A 19,735-nucleotide genomic window follows, 5' to 3' on the forward strand; every position below is an offset into this window, starting at 1 on the left:
GACTAACATGTGCCCAATATATGTCCAGTCTCACATCCCACTCTGCAAACAAAATCTGCTGATGAATTAATTCTCTTCTTGCTTCAAAGGGCAGTCAAAAGATGAAAGTGAAAAACTGGACATATTTCAAAAAATTACATTATATGAAAAATAGGTCATTCAGCCAGATTGCAAATCATAGATTTTCAAAAATGTGAAATGTCAAGCAGTCCTATTTGAAAAAGTATGTGTTTCCTTGCTTGTTGAATATTTTGCTAGTGATGGAAAGAACATACTCAAAGAGGAAAGATAATGTTTTAACTCTTTCTGAGGACAGTGCCAGTAATATTTACCCTGTTTGAGATCCAGGCTTATGCTAATATAAAAACAGATGCTTGCTCAGTTTATAATTCATTCATTTCAGAAACAGCAAAATGAACAGTTCTAAGTATAAAAGTGATGCAACAGTTTCTGGTATTTCACAGTTGCAAATATCAAATCTACTTCTTGTGAAGACACTTGGTTTTGTTAAATGCATCTCATGCACCGAAGGAAGGTAAATGCTGATACAAAAGCCAGTATAACAAGCCACTGGCATCAGTGACTCACACAATAAAATAAACAATTGGGATGCTAATTAAATTTCAATTTTAAAGATACATCATTAATAAGGAGATTGTTTGTACATACCCAGGATTAAAAACAGACCTGTCAGTCTAATTCATTATAGCTGTCAATACTTAAAACAATACACAGAAGCTGGAACTTCTTAGCTGGTCTCAAAGGTGCAGGTCTGAGGAGGTGTAAATCCTCAACCCAAGAGGAATGCATAACATGCAGCCTGCTGTTGAACTGGTGGCACATATATTAGCAGAGCACAGGCCTGTGTTATATAAATCCTCCAAAGAAATTTGCTACGTAGTAAACGGTTTGAGCAGTACCAGTGCTTAGCTACCTAAAGTTGGCAATCTGAAACTCAAGTTTGGCTCAACCAACACAGTGTGCAACAGTATGCAAGAATTAAAAACCTAAGCCAGTCTCCTGTGCAGTCTTCTCAGATGAAATTTTTGTTTTGCTCAGATAACATTAGAAATTATCTGAACCAAGAATACTGCCTTCTATTTCATCCTAAATGTACCTAGTATGTTTTTATATGCTGTAAAAATAAATACAGTGATTTAAAACCTGGAAAGTCCAAGCAGATAATAAGTAGTCCAGCCATCTGAAAATGTGAGGTCTGACTTTTTGAGATCATCTGTAATTCTGTGCACTGTGTGGACATTTGGTGCAATTCAGCACATCTGGACATTTCCTCTGCAGGTGCGAGAGGGTTAGCCACATGTTTACAGGGCTTTCCCTCCATTTATTGTGATTGCAAAATGGTGATCCCTCCTTGTGGAGGCCAAGGCAAAGGCCAGGCATAGAACAGGCTCATTGGAGCTAATAGTTGGGCAGCACAAGAAAATTAGTAGTTTATGCACAGCTTAAGTAAAGCTAGGTTTTTAGGGAGAGGTCATACTGTTAGAGCAATTTCTATAGCTGGAAAGAACAGGCAAGCTTTTGGACATGCAAGACCTTCTTCTGGTCTGGAACAAAACCAGGAATCTTCAAAGCCAAATACAAGTTGAGAACAATTGCTCTGCTTTTACTTGATCATGTTAAACAAAGCACTGTCAGGACTAATTGGCCACAAACTCATCAGGCTCTGAGTTAAGAAGAAACAGTGTTTGGACCAGCTATGTCAAACTATATTAATCCCATGTATGGCACCACCAACTTCAGCATCTTGTTTAACCTAAGCATTGAAAGGTCGTTTCCATGGAGGAAGGGTTTATTCGCAGTGAAAGGCAGGGTGGCCGAGTGGGCAGAACGCTAGACCGAGACTCTGAAGTCACTCTGTTCCCCGCACAGCTGCAGGCCTGCTGAGTGCTCTGCAGTGATGCAGGGAGTGGGTCGGCTTCTGCACAGATAGCGGGGATAATAAAACCGGCCTCCTTGCAAACTGCTTTGAGATCTGCAAAGGATAAGTGTTACACTGCAGCTATATACTTCTTCGTTACTGGCTCTTTTTCATGTGGTTCTTTTAATAGACATTTGAGTTCTGGTCTGGATCTTTTGAACGGGGTGTAACGCTACTGGTGTTAGTAGCGACTCTTGTGTTTGCCAAAGAGCGACTACAGATCTCTCACTCCTGCTATGTAAGCACCTAAAAAGTAGTTTCTCTAAACTTCTCAGGGTCAGATAGACTCTTAAATCGGGAAGGGCAATTTGTGCTCAGGAACTTCAGAACGGCTTTCATCTCCCTCCCAACTCCTGCTGTGCCATATCCAGTCTGAGTAAGCATACGTGGAAACAAATAACTGTGTAGACACAGGTTTTCCAGTAAGTGTACAATTAATGTTATCTTTTTCATGTTATGTAAAGAACAGGAAAATGGAGGCTGAAGCATTCCCATTATTTTGTAACCTATGTATATGTGTACAGTCAAACATACAAATGCATAACTGTACTTATGCATAATTATGTACGGATATACTATGAATGCCTTCATCAAAAATAAATAATGCATAATATCCAAAAGAACTATGGCAGATAAGCATTCAGGTTATGAAGCCATGTGGAATTAAATGTTCCAGAATGCAGGTTTCCTGGGTATCCTTAATTAGCTCTTTTGAATATGCATGATGATACAGTTTTAATTACATGATAACCTTTCTCTTTTCCTCACCGGATTTTTGTTTCAGCCAGTCAATGGGGAGTCAGTTTTTAACCCTTCTGGTTTTTATCCTCTGCCTTTCTTTGTATTCGGCTTAGACCTTATGTTCATGCACATGGTCCAAGCGTTACTCTGAAAACAAAAAACATTAATCACTTCTCAAGCTTTTGTTTCTCTGGTGCTCCCATGGCAGTGTCTGAATATGCTCCAAATCTCAATGAATATTTTTGCAACAGTTCTGTGCAGTATGAGAATATTATTATCTTCATATGATTATTGTCTTCATGCTTCAAAGTATTGAGGCACAGGGAGAGAAAGGGCAAAATGTCAGAATGACAACGATTAATAGAAGCTGAATGTGAAATATTTGGGAGCTTTAGCACTCTTAGCATTTCCATAGCACTCCAAGCACAGGCCCAGCTGACTTTAGCTCTCTGCACTTCTGCATTTCAGGCCCCAGGTGTCTCATGTTGAGCACCCAGAAAATGAGGCCAAGCACTCAAGAGAGAGGAAATTCCAGCATGATGTCATCCTGCCTGTACATGGGGAGGGGGAAGGCACTGATCGTGCCCAGGCAATCCAAATTCTGGCATTTGCTAACATTTTAGCAGTTGGCTTGTAACCATATCATTTTTAGCTGAGTTCTTCTGTGTATGTATATACATTTCTGTGTAAATAAATAAGGATATCTAATCTAACCTACTACAAGCTCTTGTGCTACCTTCCCAGTAAAAATAACATATCAATGTATATGCCCACAGAAAAAGGCATGGCTTGTGTTGTAATAACCTTTGCTTATTTTTCCTGCTCCAATTAAATCTAGAGAAATTCAAGGAAACTTAGTTTTGATTGTTCCCAGAAGGGGAAGGAAGGGAAGCAGAGAAGATCTACCTTAGTTAGTGCTGCAGTATCAGTATACCCTCCTGCTCCAGCTCTGCCACAGCCATTCCTTCACTGCTTTAGAAGCAGGAATAGCAATAGACAGGTGAGCAGTTTGGCACCCTAAATTAGGGGGATCAAGGATGTTTGGGGAACGGGGATCAATTTGGTTCACTTCAATCCGAAAACATGCTACTAAATCTCAGGTTCTATATTTGGTACATTTTCCCTGTCCATTAGCAAATTACAAGTCAGGCACTAAAAACTTAGCAAGCTGCCTTAGAAATCACAATATTTTAAATTAAATATTGGCCCTTTTTTGTTTGCTTTCTGCAGGTTTTCTCAAACCACTTACCTATTGAAACTTTTCTCTGTGAGCAGACAGGTTGGAAACAGGTTAAAAATGGAAGCTGAAATCCATATGTAGACAGCTGGTTCCAAGAGTTTGTGCTCTAGGGAACCAAAACTTGTTGCAAGATGCACAAAACTCTTGTGGGAGTTGGCTTCATTATGTATCTCTCATAAGTCTGTCTGTGTGCATATGTCCATGCACAGTTGTGGTCCTATCTGTGTGTGCGTGTGTACATGAGCTTAGCAAAACATTCATTCCCCTACTGCTCCTCTCTCTGGTCGCTCCTCTCTGTTCTCCCTCTTCTGACGTCTTCTTTGAAACTGGGAGTGTCACTCTGCCATCTCAACAGTTCCTTCAGGATGGGGATTAGCTTATATCTTGCATACATTCCCATCTCCACTATGCACCGCAAGCTGATGACGTGGTTGTTTTTTATCCTTCCTATGCATGTTCAACAGGTGGACTTTTCTCACTGACTCTCTGCTGACTCTGTTGCATGCTATCTGCCTTTTAGCCATCAGATAGAGCAGTGTATTTACCCTGCCCAACTTATGTGTTCTGAGTTGTTCTCTAAAAGCTCTTCCAATGAAAATAAAGGGTAATGTAATAGCCAAGTGAGGCATCAAAGTTAGGCATTATGAATTTCCTACTGTCCACCCCATCAGAGAAACTGTTTCCTCATGATCTGACTGATCCCCAGTGAAGGGGAAGCATTTGTAAGCAGTGCTTTTAATACTGGAAATACCTCCCCTTCCATTCTCAGTTCTTGTCCCCTTCACAGCCTGGGGAGTACATGATTCTGTCTTCCTCTTGAAGACCAGGAGCTTTCCCTCTTTTTCCAAGAGGAAAAAGCCTATCTGTCCATGCTGAGACAGTTCCTTACGGCGTATGGCTGAGCCGTACTCAGCAGCTGTGATGTCAGCTAGCAACAAGAACTCTGTGGGCATCTGGGAAAAGTTCTGGGCTAGGCAGAGTGTTGGGAATAGTGTGGTGCCTATTAGGCTATTGAAAACAGAATGCAGCTGTGTGTTACTGTTGGCTGAAAGCAATCTGTCAGCACCAGCATCTCCATAAGAAGCCAGGAACGGCTTCCTGCTTCCAGGCCCGCTGTTAACTCAGTAGTGTAAGAATTGCCAAACACCACAACTGCAAAGTGTAAGGGGCATGTTGTCAGGTCAGAGAAGCAGTGAGCATGTCTGGAGAAGTGCCATGTCATGAGGAACCATATGGTAATATGCAGATTGCTCAGAAAGCCCAGAGGAACCACAATGTTTTGCCAAGTGCTCTGGGTCAGGAAGACCCTTTTCTTGCAATGGACAGACCCAGTGCACTGGTGGTGCTTGCTCTGCCTTGGCAATATGTCTTTGCTCCACAATCCCTGAAAAATAATGTGTGCATAGTCTAAGAACTTGTTTATCCTAATTTTTAATTACCGTAGCTTCCATTTTTAGGACTAGGGCTATTTTCAGTCTTCATAGTTCATTAAATCTAGAAGACTCTGCATTCCTGCCCTCTCATGGATGTGTGTTGTGTGCAGGCCTGGGGCATGGAATCATGTTGCAGTTGGCATCAAGACAGTTGAACCAAGTAATGAGATTTAGGTAGGTTTTTGAGCCTTTTTGGTGCAACGCTGTTTTTCATCTCTAATATGTGCTTTGGTCCTCACAGTCAGAACCCTTGTAACTTCAGATGAACATAAAGGCAAAGAATGAGTAGTTTGCCCTTCTGAATAAAATGAGAACATGTGAATGTGGAGAGAGAGGGAAAAGGAGAGAGGTATTTGCATAGGTCAGGAAAGGTCATTAAAACATCTGGCAGTAGTAACTGACATGTGTCAAATTTTAGTGTTCATTAAATTCATATTAATGCAAGAATGGTTCTTAAGCTCCAAATACCACTTTTAGTTGCTGTGTTCCCCCACTTGATGGTGATGACTTTTCAGAACTGTATCATGCTTGTTTGCTTGCTAGTGGCATCTGACCTGAGGTCAGTCTTCTATTTAACCCCTTCCTGTAGGTCAAAAGACAAATTAATCTAGTGAGAATTGAATTGGTAATGAGGTGTCTGGATAACAGGTGTCCTAACTGTGGAATTGTTGCCAGGCTGAAACATGTTTGCATCTGTTCTTATGCCATCCAAGAAGTCATCTTCAAGGTCAGGGAGACATTCAGATGACATCTGAGATGGGAAGTTGCCACAGGGAGCACAAGTGACAGGTGCCCTGTGTTAGCATAATTTCTTGCAGTCTGGGGGTAATTTCTGAGAGGTACATTTTGAGTACAAATGTAGACATTTCCTTTTGCTATGAACTTTGTTCCACTTGTGTTTACCATACCAGATTATATTTATAAAGATGATACACTATTTCCCTTCCCCTTAAAGAGGAGAATCTCACAATTCCTTATTTCTTTTTTTAGAGGATGAAGATGATGAAGAGATGGTGGAACCAAAAGCGCAGGATGACTTGGAGATGGAAAATCAAGATCAGAAGCAGGAAGTGAAAGAAGGTACTTTAAAAATAAAAGTAATTTTGTTAAAGTTTTAAAGGACTAAGTTCTGTAAGTAGTTATTCTTGTAAGTAGATTCTATTATTGAGAACAATGAAAAATAGAAAGAGTCACAAGTCGTGAATGATGTAAAAGCAGTAAACTATACCCAGTGGCCCAGCCAGCAGATCTGAGAAGCTTGTGAAAGGCACAGGACTTTGGCCATCTAGAAGAAGCAACATGGCCGTATAATTTGAAGACCAGAGTAGGGATTCTTGGATTCCAGGACTGGTGCTTACTTGTCCTCTGGCTTAAATGGCCTAGTTAAGTGAAGTATTTAAAATGTGAATGCCAAGCATTCCAGCAGCGCCATAAAGTTGGTTGATCTTCAAAGGTACTTAGAGCCCTTAGCTGTCGGTCTATTTGAGAAGGGCAGGCTTAAACCTAGCGGTAGTCAGGAATCTTCCAGCAGAAAATCATTTCACTGGAAAATACAGACTGTCAAAATCAAAACCTTTTGTGGGAGTCCCCCTCCTCATCCCCCTGCTCCCTGCAGGGAACTTAAGGTCAAAGCTGAAGCTAGGTTGTTCTAGTCCTTTTTTCCATTCATCTGGATTGAGACACTCTCGTGTTATGAGAGGCAAAGATTCAGGCTTCTACTTCTCTGTGGTGCAGATATGGGACTTAGGTTAAGCTGGTGCATGTCAGGTGAGAATACAAAGCGTTGAATGCACTACATGTTCTGGGTGCCTCTCATTTGCTTCTCTTGGTTCTAATTTTCAAAATTAGAACAGGGATATGAATTTTGGTCTTCCTCATCTTTGGGAATTTACTAGGTTATTGGCTATTCTGGTGTATCACTTTGACTAGTCAGTGTTCACTTCTGTATGGAATGAAGGCATAAAGCGGAAATATCAGCAACTCCAATGTGAGAGGAAATGTGTTTCTCATCCAGTATTTCTTAGCTCTGTATTGCCAGGATTATTAACAACGCTGTTTACCCTCTTGAAAGGTAACTTACCTCCTCAGATAGGGCCTCAGTCACTTCCTGCTGCAGTGATCATTATCAGAATGATCCTGTGGCTTTGGCTGTGCTTTTCACAACATAGTCTCACTATGGGAAAAATACGGAGTTATTTCACTGACGAGTCCATGAAAGCATTATCTGTGGATACAGCAGTGGATGCTGCTCCTTTCTCCTCTAAGGGAGCCTGGCATGATTTACATCAATGCCAGAAAGAGCTCAGTTTGCTGGGCTGTGACCACATCTGCTATCCTCATACACTGAAGTGATTTCCAGTACTAGCCGTACTGTTTTGGTTAGAAATTGATCTTTTTTCCTTTTTCATAGAAATCATTGTGGAAATAGATCATCGTAGAAATAGCCAGTGCCTTAAGTACCACAGTACCTGTTGTTCATTTGGTCCTTGTAGACACATTAAATAGGGAGCTCACTCCCCATCCCCTACAAGCCCTTAACGTGGTGCTGCCTCCATTGATGCTGCTTCTGCTGCTGCACTGGCATGACGCCCACAACTGCCACTCCTCTGGCCGCTGCTTCTCCTGCAGCCCTGTCACTGCAGCTCTGTGCTGAGCTCAAGAAGCAGCAATGGCAGAACTGAAGACATGAGGAAGGGACACGACAGAAATGAAAGATGATTTTTTCCTAAAAATGATCTTCCCTTCCAAAACTGTGATGTCAGCTTAGGTATGGGCTCCAGCAATCACTGGGCCTAACACAGAGAAGCCATAAAAACTGGTATCACTGCACTTAGGCACTGTCCTGAGTTGCTGAATGTTCCCATAATATTCAGCTTACCGTTGATCCCTTCCCCATTTACTTCCACATAAAGATAATGCTAGCATTTGTACCTGGGGAAAAGTAGAGATTCTTGTATGAAGAGAAGAAGAAAAAATCTAAATACAATCCTAAAACAGTTTATTTTAGTTTTTCATGGGCTTTCAAGAGAGCCTTCTACACGCTTTGCTGATCAAGTGCCATCCCCAGCATCTCCTGTTTCTGTGTTGTAGTTTAGTCTAGGGGAAGCGCTTCCCTTCCTTGCCTAGGAGACCTCACAGAAGTGGTAGCTCAGCTGGATGAGTTTAGCCCTAGTCTCTCTGACACACAGACTGCAGAATGGAAAAGCAAGGCACAGCTTGTTTTAGCAGAACCGGCTTTGTGAGGTGCTAACACTTTACTGGGTTCAAGAAAGAAGAAAATGCACTCGTTCCTGCTAGAAAGTGAACTTGACCTGTAGTGTGTGTTGTGGCAGAGATAAAATAGCAGCATGCTGTTGGCTAACATTAAATGCTGTGAATCAAATGAAGCACTTGCCCCCAAATTGACAGACAACGGAATCCCATTTTTATTGCTTGGTGTCGTTCTCTCTCTGTTGGCTTTAGCCCTTTCGCCAACAATCGTGTTTGCCTCTCTGTTGTAATCCCCCTTCTCATGTTCTGAGCAGCATTCAGAGTTTGAAGCCATCGTTTGTGTTTCATGGAAGTGATTAAAACCATGTTACAAGTCAAACAGGAGTCTGGAAGAACATTTCCTGTTGGTGCTGCACTCTGTGTGCCGACTCAGAATTAATAGCTTTTCTGCAAATTAGCACATAATGGGTTAAAAGCATGTTTATGTTGGCATTAAGTACTCTGGCTTCTTTTTCTCTGCAAGGCAAGACAATATTTTGCAAACTTTTTAAAGAATCTCTAATAGATATTATAGTGGCGCCATTCACACTGCTATATAGTAGTTAAGGCTGTGTCAGCACTTCCATTATGAATCCTGTTTTTCAGGGATTTATAACCCAGCCATAAAAATTTGCTCTGGGCTGAAATTTGGTTTCAGCTCAGGGAGCACATTTTTTAACAGATTAAAAAAAATCAGTGTGGCCTTTTTTGAGTTATAGGAGTGTAAAAAAAACCATGAGAGAGAGAAGTGTGGGGAGAGAGAGGCAGACAATTTTTTCAGGAGTGTAACTCAAAAATAGGTCAGTATGAAAAATAAAGATTGGATCCAGCCTGTTCAGTCTCCCTCTCCCCAAAGCCAATAAGACAGGAGTGTTCTATTTTTATAATGGTATTTTAAGAGGAAATGTGATTTTTTTTTTCTCCATGGTTTATAGGTACTCCAATTTAATTCTACAGACATTTATTGCATGCTTAATTTCCTCATTTTCCCCCCACATACCCCAGGGTTGCACTGCTGGGTTTGGTGAGCTTATTCAGCAGGCACAGGCTGTTGCAGGATGTGAACCTGGTGTTGGACTGATCTCAAAGTCACCGTGGAGCACTAAATGCACCTGCAATGCAGCAGCCTGCCTGACACAACGCCTCCTGCAGCCCTTTGGCACCCACAAGGCACTAAGGGCAGAGCAGCAGCCATAGCCCCCAAAACTATTCCTGGCATGAAAGGTGAAGACCTGCTTGAAGAGTAGTTTTGAGCTTTGGGACCCATGTTTGTTTCTTCCATGTGGCTGCCTGTTGTCACCTGTATGTGAGACTGATGGTCTGCATGCTGTGCTTGGAAAAGCCAAGCGTGGGATATCGGCTGGTGAACTTGGCTCAGCCCTAGCTTTTCCCAGCCACTCCTGACCATGTAAACAGGAGGCTGGTCTCCTACTGTGGCGTCGAGTGGGATGGGGCTTTCCACCGCCAGAGAGCTTTGGAGCTCCACCTAAGGTGCCTCTTTGTGTCAAGGCAAACCACATGAACAGCAGGATGGGCTGGGTCTTGAAAGTGGGCCCCAGCCTGCATTTATCTAAAGCTTTAGCTATATCCACAGGACTTGCATGAAAGGCTGTGACGGGGCCGCCTGGGCTCCGCAGCTTCAAAGAGCTGAGCACCCACCTCTCGCTCTGGATGTGTGTGCTCTGCAGGCTGTGGGGGGGAGACAGCAGAGCTGAAGCCAACTCAAGGATCAGTAATGGTGAAAACAAAACAAAACTGGTTGCTGTGTTTGCCCCTGCAATCTTAGTGGGTTTGCCAGCAGATCTGTAATGCCACAGTTTCACTGATACCATAGCTGTCTGGACCAAAGCTAGCTCAGATGTGCCGATATATCCTGTCACCGCAGTTTAGCTATACTCTGGGGATGTTCCTTCAGCCCAGCCATTAGAGAAGCTGTATCTGCTGTGAGATGTCCACCCAGGCAGAATAGTCTCTGCCTTGCAGAGGGCTATTTAAGTGCATTTAAGGCACTGAATCCTGCTATTCTGGGATTGAAAAGTTCCTAAATGCGTTTCAAAATCTCCCTTTATCCCTTGCAGTTGTGTCATGCAAGGACTTGCATTTTAAACCCAATGCAACCAAGATATGCAATTGTGTGGCATATATCAAGACTGACATGAAAGTGAGAAGTGCAAAAAGAGCAAGAGGATCACAGGCCATCAGGGGACAAGGATCAGAGCTACTGAGAGTGGCTCAGCACCTTGCTGTTCTCACGCTGCACTTCTGTACTGTACTCAGTAGTCAGCACATCTGAAGTTTACATGATTTTAAATACACACTGAAAGAAATAACACAGCTCTTAAAAGGTTTATACTAATCTCCTTCTGTCTCTCATTATATCTCTGTGCTCATAACAAGGCTGCTTCCTGCTTTATTGTTTTTATTAGTTTGTTCATTCTTTCTTTCATTTATTATTTCTGGTTTTTCTTTTATGCCCTTAATGGACTTCACTTATTCAGTGAAGTTTCAGTGAACTTCAGTTTTTTACAATTACTTAAGTTCCAGGAGAATATTTTTATTTTCCAGTTCCAGGAGAATATTTTTATATTCTATTATACTTATTATACTTATTTAAATATGAGTCTTTTTCTGTTTTTTAAATATCTTTTGGGCTTCCTCAGGAGAAGACTTAAATCCTACTATTTAAATATTCGTAGACTTAATCCTGTACTGTCATCCCACTTATTTGTATTATATTACATTTACTACAGTCTTGCATCAGATAAGGACAAGACTGGAGGATTTATTATCGTAGTTCTTAGCTGTCCATGGACTTTTTTTTAAATCAAAGTGGTTTTTTTCTGTTTTGTCCAAGGAAATCTGTGGACTAAGGACCTGATGTGAAAGGTGATATTTTTGAGGATCATGTTAAATCACTTGTAAAATAATAAAATGCTCTTATTTTTCATAAATAAGAGTTGAATAAATCTGTTGTCTTCATAGCATGGTCAGTTTTTGTTACTTATTTTAGGCCTTTTGGTTCATGCCTGAGTGTAGAATATCTTTCATTACAGAAACACTCCACATTTTGTTCCTCTTCAGTGTCCTCTGTGCATATATAACTGTAGGGCGCTTTAATTTTAAATGTGAATTCTATTTTATTTTGTGTGTTACGATACATTAAAACGCGTACAAAGCTTCGGTGATACACGGTGTTGCCCTCGTAACTCCAGAGACAGCAGGACACGGCTGCTCGTGGCGCCGTGGCTGAGTTACAGCGTTCCCTGGTTAACTTGGCTTCCCAGTGTTGCCGGCTGTTAGGAGCCGGCAGGGCTCAGCGCTCCCGGGGAGGCTGCAGCGCCGGTCCCGCCGCAACGCACGCGAGCAACGAGCTGTGCGGGGCCGGGGAGCAGCTCAGCAGGTCTCCCGGCTCCGGCCGGGACACGATGGCTCGTTTCAAAGCTGCGGCGTTTAAGCAAGAGCAAAGTCTTGCTCTTCTGTAGCTTTCATTGCACTTGGGGAAATGAGCACGTAGCTTTTAGGAGTAAGCCAAGCATCATATTAGGCTTATTAGATGTGGAAGGTTAGACATGGTTTGTTTGGTTTTCACTCCAGGTAAAGCATATATTTGAAGCCAAATGCTATATTCTTAAATAGAATTTCTGAAGATACTGTCACATCACATAGGTCTCTGTAACAAAACAAAAAAAAATACTTTGATCAGCTACTTACATTTCTCCTAGTTTTCCTTGAAGAGTGTCTGTAGAGTCTGTGTCTGTTGAAAGCTGAGATCAAAGTAACTGTAAGCTTCCAGATAGGAAGAAAAATTGCAGAAAATTGCATGGAGTCTTTTTATTTTATTTAAGGTAATGGACAGAAAGGAAAAAGGAACAAGGGGAAAATGGAAGTGGCTCTGAAAGATAAATGGTTAGAAAATCTTCATATTTGAAAGAACAAGCTTGTCTGTTTGGGATTTTTGCTTATACTTCATGTATTTGCAGTAGTTACAGAAATGTTTTACACTGGAAAAAGTAATGATGTTAACATTCTTGTAAGAAGAGATTGCCTCAAATAAAACTTCAGAGGCAGCCGAATGAAAGAAGAAAATAAGGTTAAAATATGAAGCTTAATATCGCCAGGGGGCATCTGGTGTGTCAGTCAGATGAATGAGGTAAGCTGATTTATGCCCTACAAACTTTAGCCAAGGTGTTTCTGATGCCGAAGAGGGTTTAATAGACTGCTGGCCTCCCACAGATCGTTGCTAACTGCAAGAGAGATTTTGCTGAGGTAGAACTGCAATCATTTCTGTCTCCATTTCTTGTGAACCCTCCAGAGCTCCCAAGCTGTTTATTTTTTGCTTTTCCCCCTTCTATTGATTTTTGGTTGTATTTTCTTTGCCAGTTGTAGTTGGCAGTTGCCCAAGTAATAAATTTAGATTTCCAAGCTGCAGAGAGGATTCGATTTAGCAAATAATTTTTACCATTTGGAGCAGTTTAAAATGAGTTTTCCAGTTGCCTTTGCAGCTATTTTCTCCCTTTTTGTGCTGTTTTGCTGCATTGTCATGCTTGTTGTCTTTGATTCTCGGAAAGCAATGCTTTAGCGGTGACAGTGGGATATTGCCTCATTACAGGCTGCCTTGCCAGATGAGTTCACTTAGAGCCAATTATTATTCAGTTGTGGATGCCGCAATAGGTCAACCTGTACTTTTTGCTAGTCATTCTTTTTTTTCACACACCTTGCTTGAGTCTAAAGCACTTAGAGGCAAATTGTGCTCCTGCCTTGGTAATTGTTGCTCTGCAATACAGGGGGACCACGCAGGGGGATGTAGATGTTCTCAGGGATGTGTGGAGCTCCGCGGGGACCACTAACCTGGAGGTAGGAAGCATAGGGCCAGGGCCATAGGAGAGCATCAAAGGCTAAAGTTTCTAACTTCGTAGCTGCTTCGTCTCTGGAGGGCCCAATTGGTCCTCCATCCTTTGCATTTTTCCTACCCTCTATATTTAGACCAGGTGCGGTGCAGAGATTTGGGTTTTTAAGAGCTAAAGCTTTGACCAGTTTAGGCAAATCTATGCAAGGTGATAACAACCTCTCCCTACCACAGGGAGCTCTCTAAAAGTAAGTACACTGAAAACTGGGGGAGCCAAGTACTATGGGCATGCTGGCCAGGTAAATACTCCTGCCTGTTGCTGAGCTTTGAATCTGTCCTGGCCCTCGGGTGCATGCTGGTATTGGACGTGGGCACTGGAGGGCAACAAAATCTAGTGTAAAAATTAGATGCATCGTTCTGGTTTCTGAAAGAAGTAACCAGTGCAGCACAGCACGGCAACTGGAAAATAATTTTAAACTGCAACTTTAGCTGTGTCATTCTGCATTTTATTAAGCATTAAGATATGACAGGGTTTGGAGTTAAACTTTAATATATTCCTGGGTGTTCTCAGAGGCACAGTGCTGAATTACCTTTTTTGACTGATGCTATTTTTACCCAATATGGCCTAGAGAGACTGCAAGGTCATTTCAAAAGTAAAAATCTCAAATCTGTCATATAAGGCCCGATACTGGAGACGTTTGATTGACAATTAAGCTGTGAGTACAGGTCTCTGCAATTTTACAATAAATCTATCTATCTGCTTATGATGCATTGTTTATATGTCTAATTTGTATGTCTGAATTTGGAACAAAATTTCCTGCGACTTCAATAGGGCTTTTCAAGCTGGGGATTTAGCACAGTTGCAAGGCCAGCGTGGTATAACTTTAAAGATTTTTTTTGAAATGCAAGTAATTTTGAAATAAAACTAGAATAGCGATCATTTAAAATCACACGTGGGCAAAGGCCCCGCGGAGGTACAGCAAGAGCGACGCCCCGGTTTCCCTTGCTGGCGGTGCTCCCGTTTGGGTCGTAGCGTCCCGGCGGCTGGCGACGCCGAGCTGCGGGAGCGGAGCCGCGGGCCGCTGCCCTGCCGGCGGCGAAGTGTCGGCTTTCCGCTGGGCTTCTCGTGCTGCTCCCTCAGAAGGGACCCTCGGTTATTCACTCCCGTTGCTCACCCGAGCTCTAAAACAGAGACAAAGTTTACCCGGGACGCCAAGAAATTGGAAGAAGCGGAGGGAGAGGTTATGTGAGGCAGCATCTGGGGGCCCTTTCGTACAAAGAACCGTAGTATAAATTAAGAAGATTATTTTATCATTGGCTTTTTTTTTTTTTTTTTTTTTAAGTTATCTGCTTTTAAACAGGTCCCCTGTTATATAAATGTTCTACGTTTTCAAGTTAGGTATTGCCTAAATGTCAGTCAGAACTATTTCCTGAAATAGGAACACTGGGTTTATTTAATTCTGCATTTTAAGTATTTTCCATTCCAGAATAATAAATACATAAGATATAGGATCTCTTCTACGTAAGTGGGAATGTACAGAAGTATATTTAGATATATTAAAAAAATTCTTAGTCGTGATTGTAAAAGCAAAGCTTCGGGTTTTGTCCTGTCAGTGCTACAGCGAGCTTTCACATCAAAAGAAACTCTTGCTAAAGATGTTGATTCATTTGGCAAGGGGTAAAACGTTGTACTTTTAACTGTATCTTTTCACTTTGCAAGCTCCTCCTAGAGAACTGACAGAAGAAGAAAAACAACAAGTTCTGCATTCAGAAGAATTCTTGATATTTTTTGACCGGACAATACGTGTCATCGAGCGAGCTTTGGCTGAAGATTCAGACATATTCTTCGACTACAGTGGCAGAGATGTGGAAGAGAAAGATGGGTCAGCTTTTTTTTTTTTTTTTTTTTTTTTTTTGAGGGGAGGGTTTACTTTTGTAAAACAATCTTTAAAAACAAACTACCATACTAAGAAAACTTGACCCAGGCCTTTGAGAAGAGGCTTTAACCTTTTCTTGATCATAAAAAATGTTTCAGTTAGTTTTAAAATTACACTTTGCTATCCTAAATTTTATTGTGAAACAGCTTCATGCTTTATTGCTCTAGGTTTTTTCCTTTAAATTATTTGGCAGATGGTTTAATAATTTATTTCAACGTTCTGGTGACATATCAAATCCTGAAGAGAAATATTAATAATTTTAATATATAAATATATATATTGGTATGTGCATACGTGCATGCATGTGGTCCAGTGGTGTATATCTGTGTGTTTATATCATGATATTTTTACAAATTCAGATTACTGTGGTTTATGACATAGTAGTGTCTCAGGTCCATGATCAGTCCTCCTGTGCTATGCACTATATGAGCATGCATGAAAATGATGATATCTCAAGGTGCTTGCAGTCCCAGCGTATATGATGAGAGGTGACAGGCTCTCATGGCAAAGCAGTAGCTGTGGGGCACTCGTGCCGCTGGCAGCTCACCCCTGGGTACTGCACCAGCGGCCGGCCAGCACTGAACTTCCAGCACTGAACGGTGCTGGAAAGCACCAGCCATCCATGTGATTGGGTTGGAGGTGCTCTGACTTCATCACTTCAGGAGGAAAAAAAAAAAGAGAGAGATTTGGGTATAGGCTGGATATGAGGATGCAGAAAAGGGGGAGCTGCATGCCAAGGCCAGGTGGAAGGCGACAGAGGTGTCCCAGGGCAGTCTGGAAAAGTCAACCAGAAAAGATTCAAGAAGGCAGTGAGAAATTAAAAACTCTGTTTTCCTGAAACACATGTAAAATGTGTTCCTTTTGCAAAATTGTTACCCCAGCAAGACAGTCAATGAGATGAATTCAGTCAAGGTGGCAGACTTCTCCGTCTGGGCTGGGATTTGAGAAAAAGAGTAGCCAAAAACTTTGACATTGGTTGTCACTACATTTGAATCTCCATTGTTTAAAAAGTGTAACTTTGTTGTTTAACTCCACTTAGAGACGTTCAAGCAGGAGCCAACCTTTCCTTTAATCGTCAGTTTTATGATGAGCACTGGTCGAAGCATCGTGTAGTCACCTGTATGGATTGGTCTCTTCAGGTAAGGCGTAATGCTAGGAGCTGTTTCTATGTTACTTCCAACTTCTGTATAGAAAAATGTGGACAGGCTCATTTGCACTTTGTTATGTAGATTGGGATGTTGTTTCTTAGCTAACAGGAGGGCGCTAAGTGACTGCATGTTCCTCTGTAATGAAGAGTAGTGGACAATAATGAAGCTGTCTTATGCTTGTATATGTTACTTGATCTTCAAAACCAGGGCTTTATATTAAAACTACACATTAACAAACCTACCAAGAGGTTGGAACCTACACTTTTCCTGCCCCTCCAATAACTCCTTCAGCACATGAAATTGTTTTAGGACAATTGTTTTAGGACAAAAGGTTTACAATTAAACCAATTAAAAATAATTAAAACAACTGAACTATTAGCAGTTTATTTAATAAACAATTATACAAAATACTATGCAAAAATAAAAACAGTGAGTAATAAAATTTAGGTTTTTGATGTACTAGAACTCAAAATGTGGAAGTATCTGAACAGCTCCGGTTGAAAGGGGATTTTTCTAAAGATGCTGGACCCTCTCCTCAAACCTATGAAGGACGAGACTGCAACTGGCCAGGGAACAGGCTGAAGTACCATGCCTGGAACATGTCCGATAGCTGCCAGTTGCTAGAAAGACATAGCAGGCAGCGGAGGGGAGAGGAGTTAGAGGGGCCTGCAAGCGTAGCTGGTGGCTGTGCCAGCCTGGCTGACCCACCAAGACTGTAGGTGTGCCCTCAGCAGCCAGCTGCAACCTCTCCCGTGTGTGCAGAGAGGCTTCTTTTAATACTTGCACCCTATGTATGAAATGAAGATTTTATGTCTTTGCTTTCATACAAAATATCAGCTTAATAACAGGTATGCACTGGTGTGATGTGGGTGGCCTTTAAGCACATATGGATTTCCACAGGAATCAAACATAAGCCTGAGGAAACACTTATCTTAGGTTGTTCACTTGTTCAGGGGCTGGAAATTACATGGAATTCTTATCTGATATTCTCCTAACAGGCAGCTCTTACTGTATTCCCAGGGCAGCAAGAAAAAAAGCCGCCTCAGAAGAGCACTGCCAAATGTAATTGCTCAACCCCCGGGGCACAGGGGCATGTTCTGCTTCCCACCTCTTTGTTGCAGGGTGGCCCCACCTGCCTTCCCCTCTTGTTAACTCCTCGCACGCACCTCCTGGCACCCCAGCCGGGCTTCTCCGCGCCACCCCTGCCAGCTGGCGAGGGGGCACTGTGGCCTCTTTTGCCTGCTTCACGGGGTTTAAGGTGGTAGAAAATGGAGCTGGACAGAGGTATTTTACTTAACTCAAGCTTGCTTCTCACATGCGCGCTGAGACACTGCAGCGTCCAGTATGCCAAAGGATAACTTGAATACTCATGGGAACTGCAGAACACATTGCTCATTTTTCTGTGATAAAACTAGCTGCAAAACATCCTGAGGCAAATAGAAGCTTAAGCAAACAACGTACCTTGATGCATTGATTAAACAAATTATTCTGTTCCCCAGTCACATGTACAATATGGTCGCAAACATGTGGGATCACTCATGCCATTAAAGCTAACCCGCTAGTCCCTTGAGTTTTTTACAGAGCAAAGGGGAAAAGGCTTAGATCCTTAATCAAGGATCTAAGGGAAATGCCCAATAGATTTAGTGTAAACATAGTGAGTGGGATGGGATCACCTTGCTTTTTCCATGAGGTTACTTGGCTCATCTGAAGCCAGCCAGGTTACAGTCTCAGAGATGCTGCTGAGTCCCTCTTGACTCTCAGAGAGCAGCCTGGTATGCTGTTTCACATAGCAGTATTTCCATACTTTTTTCAGCTGCATTCAAAGGACAGCCAGGCACCTAGTGAAGTCCAAAATTCTGTAAATGCAAGTGGATTGAAGGAAGCAGCGACTGAGCAGTGGTAGCATGAATTTATGGTCCTGCAACTGTCTCTCTTTTGTAGGATCAAAAAGCCTCAAAACAATGCTGCCCAGCTAGGTGTGACTTCAGCATCTGAGAGCAACCTTGAAACTGTATTTCCAATCTGATGCATCAACTGTGATTGCAAAATGTACACCTAGACCGGCAAGGCTCGGGGCAGAGTTTGTTTCTGCCAGACACTCTGCCAACCAGAGCATGCTCACTAACCTCTCCAGGAGCATGAGCCAACCCCAAAGTGCCTGTTAGCAGGCACTTCAGACCTGATTGCACGTCCTGCTTGAGCGCAGCTGTGTTGGTGGAAAAGGCTGTCGCCTCTACCTGCCCTGGGCACGGCCCCACGAGCATGCTGGCTCAGCTGCTCGTGTCCCAGGTACCCGACCTCTGCAGTCAGAGCGCAAAACGCTGGCAAAAGTCTGCTGCACACACTGTTTACTTGAACCTGGGCCAATATTGGATGAAAAGGTTCAAAGAAGAAGTTAGCTGAGTCAGCTGTTAGAAGCAGTTGTAATCTCTGTCCCGGGAGAAGCTGAAGAGAAGCAGGACTGGCAGCCTGGGGGAGAGCAGCAGAGGACAGGCTGCCGCAGAGGCTGTGCCAGCAGCCCTCGGCTGTGGGGTCAAGGCACTGTCAGCTCCCTCCGTTCTCAGGGAGAGGGAAGGGTAGTGGGTCTAGTGCATGGGTGCCAAATTGTCCTTGCAAGCTGGGCCAGCAGGCAGCATCTGTTAGGATGTAGGTGCAACCCAGTCAGAGCCTCTTGTATTCCCTTTTTTTCAGAAAGTGAGAGAAGCAGCTAAGGCAGCCACATGTTGTTGCTGGGTTCCCCCCAACATGGGGTATGGTCCAGGACTTGGAAATCTTGAGGGAAAGCATTTATAGTTGACAGGGAAGAGTGTGGATCCTGTGGACCTTGGGCTGTTAGCTCACTGGTCTGCCGGAATCCATGTACTTTTCTCTGAAGATGCTGTAAGGTCCATGGCCTTGCTATCCCGAGGGAGGGATAGAGATTATAAAAGGTGCCTAGAGTCAGACATGAGAGTAGGGAGCTGGATGCCATCATATAGCAATTGATATTTGGGGGGGAGTTTTGTTACTTTTTTTTGCTGCTGATAGTTTATAAGAGTGTGCAGAACATACTGTAAAAGTGCTCAGCAAACAAAAGGCTGAGAAATGTGCATAATTTAAGCCCCTTCTGCTAATTGTAAATATGATTTTGTTTTAGCAAAAGTTTCAGCAAGTCAAGGTAAGATTGTGTTGTACAGAGTCTCAGTGTAACTATTGCCAAGTA

The 19,735-nt window shown here is 42.5% G+C and overlaps 1 protein-coding gene across 5 annotated transcripts in view; it reads left to right on the forward strand.

Annotated features, from left to right (window-relative positions):
* Positions 1 to 19,735, forward strand: part of DYNC1I1 (dynein cytoplasmic 1 intermediate chain 1) — a 191,988-nt gene that overhangs the window by 98,228 nt on the left and 74,025 nt on the right. For all 5 annotated transcript variants that reach the window (XM_062567754.1, XM_062567757.1, XM_062567756.1 and 2 more), the window contains 3 exons: positions 6,344 to 6,433; positions 15,169 to 15,331; positions 16,425 to 16,524. In XM_062567754.1, coding sequence (XP_062423738.1) covers positions 6,344 to 6,433; positions 15,169 to 15,331; positions 16,425 to 16,524 — 353 coding nt within the window. The remainder of the gene's footprint in view (positions 1 to 6,343; positions 6,434 to 15,168; positions 15,332 to 16,424; positions 16,525 to 19,735) is intronic.

The sequence above is a fragment of the Rhea pennata genome, chromosome 2, assembly GCF_028389875.1.
Source record: "Rhea pennata isolate bPtePen1 chromosome 2, bPtePen1.pri, whole genome shotgun sequence".
NCBI classification, from domain to species: Eukaryota; Metazoa; Chordata; class Aves; order Rheiformes; family Rheidae; genus Rhea; species Rhea pennata.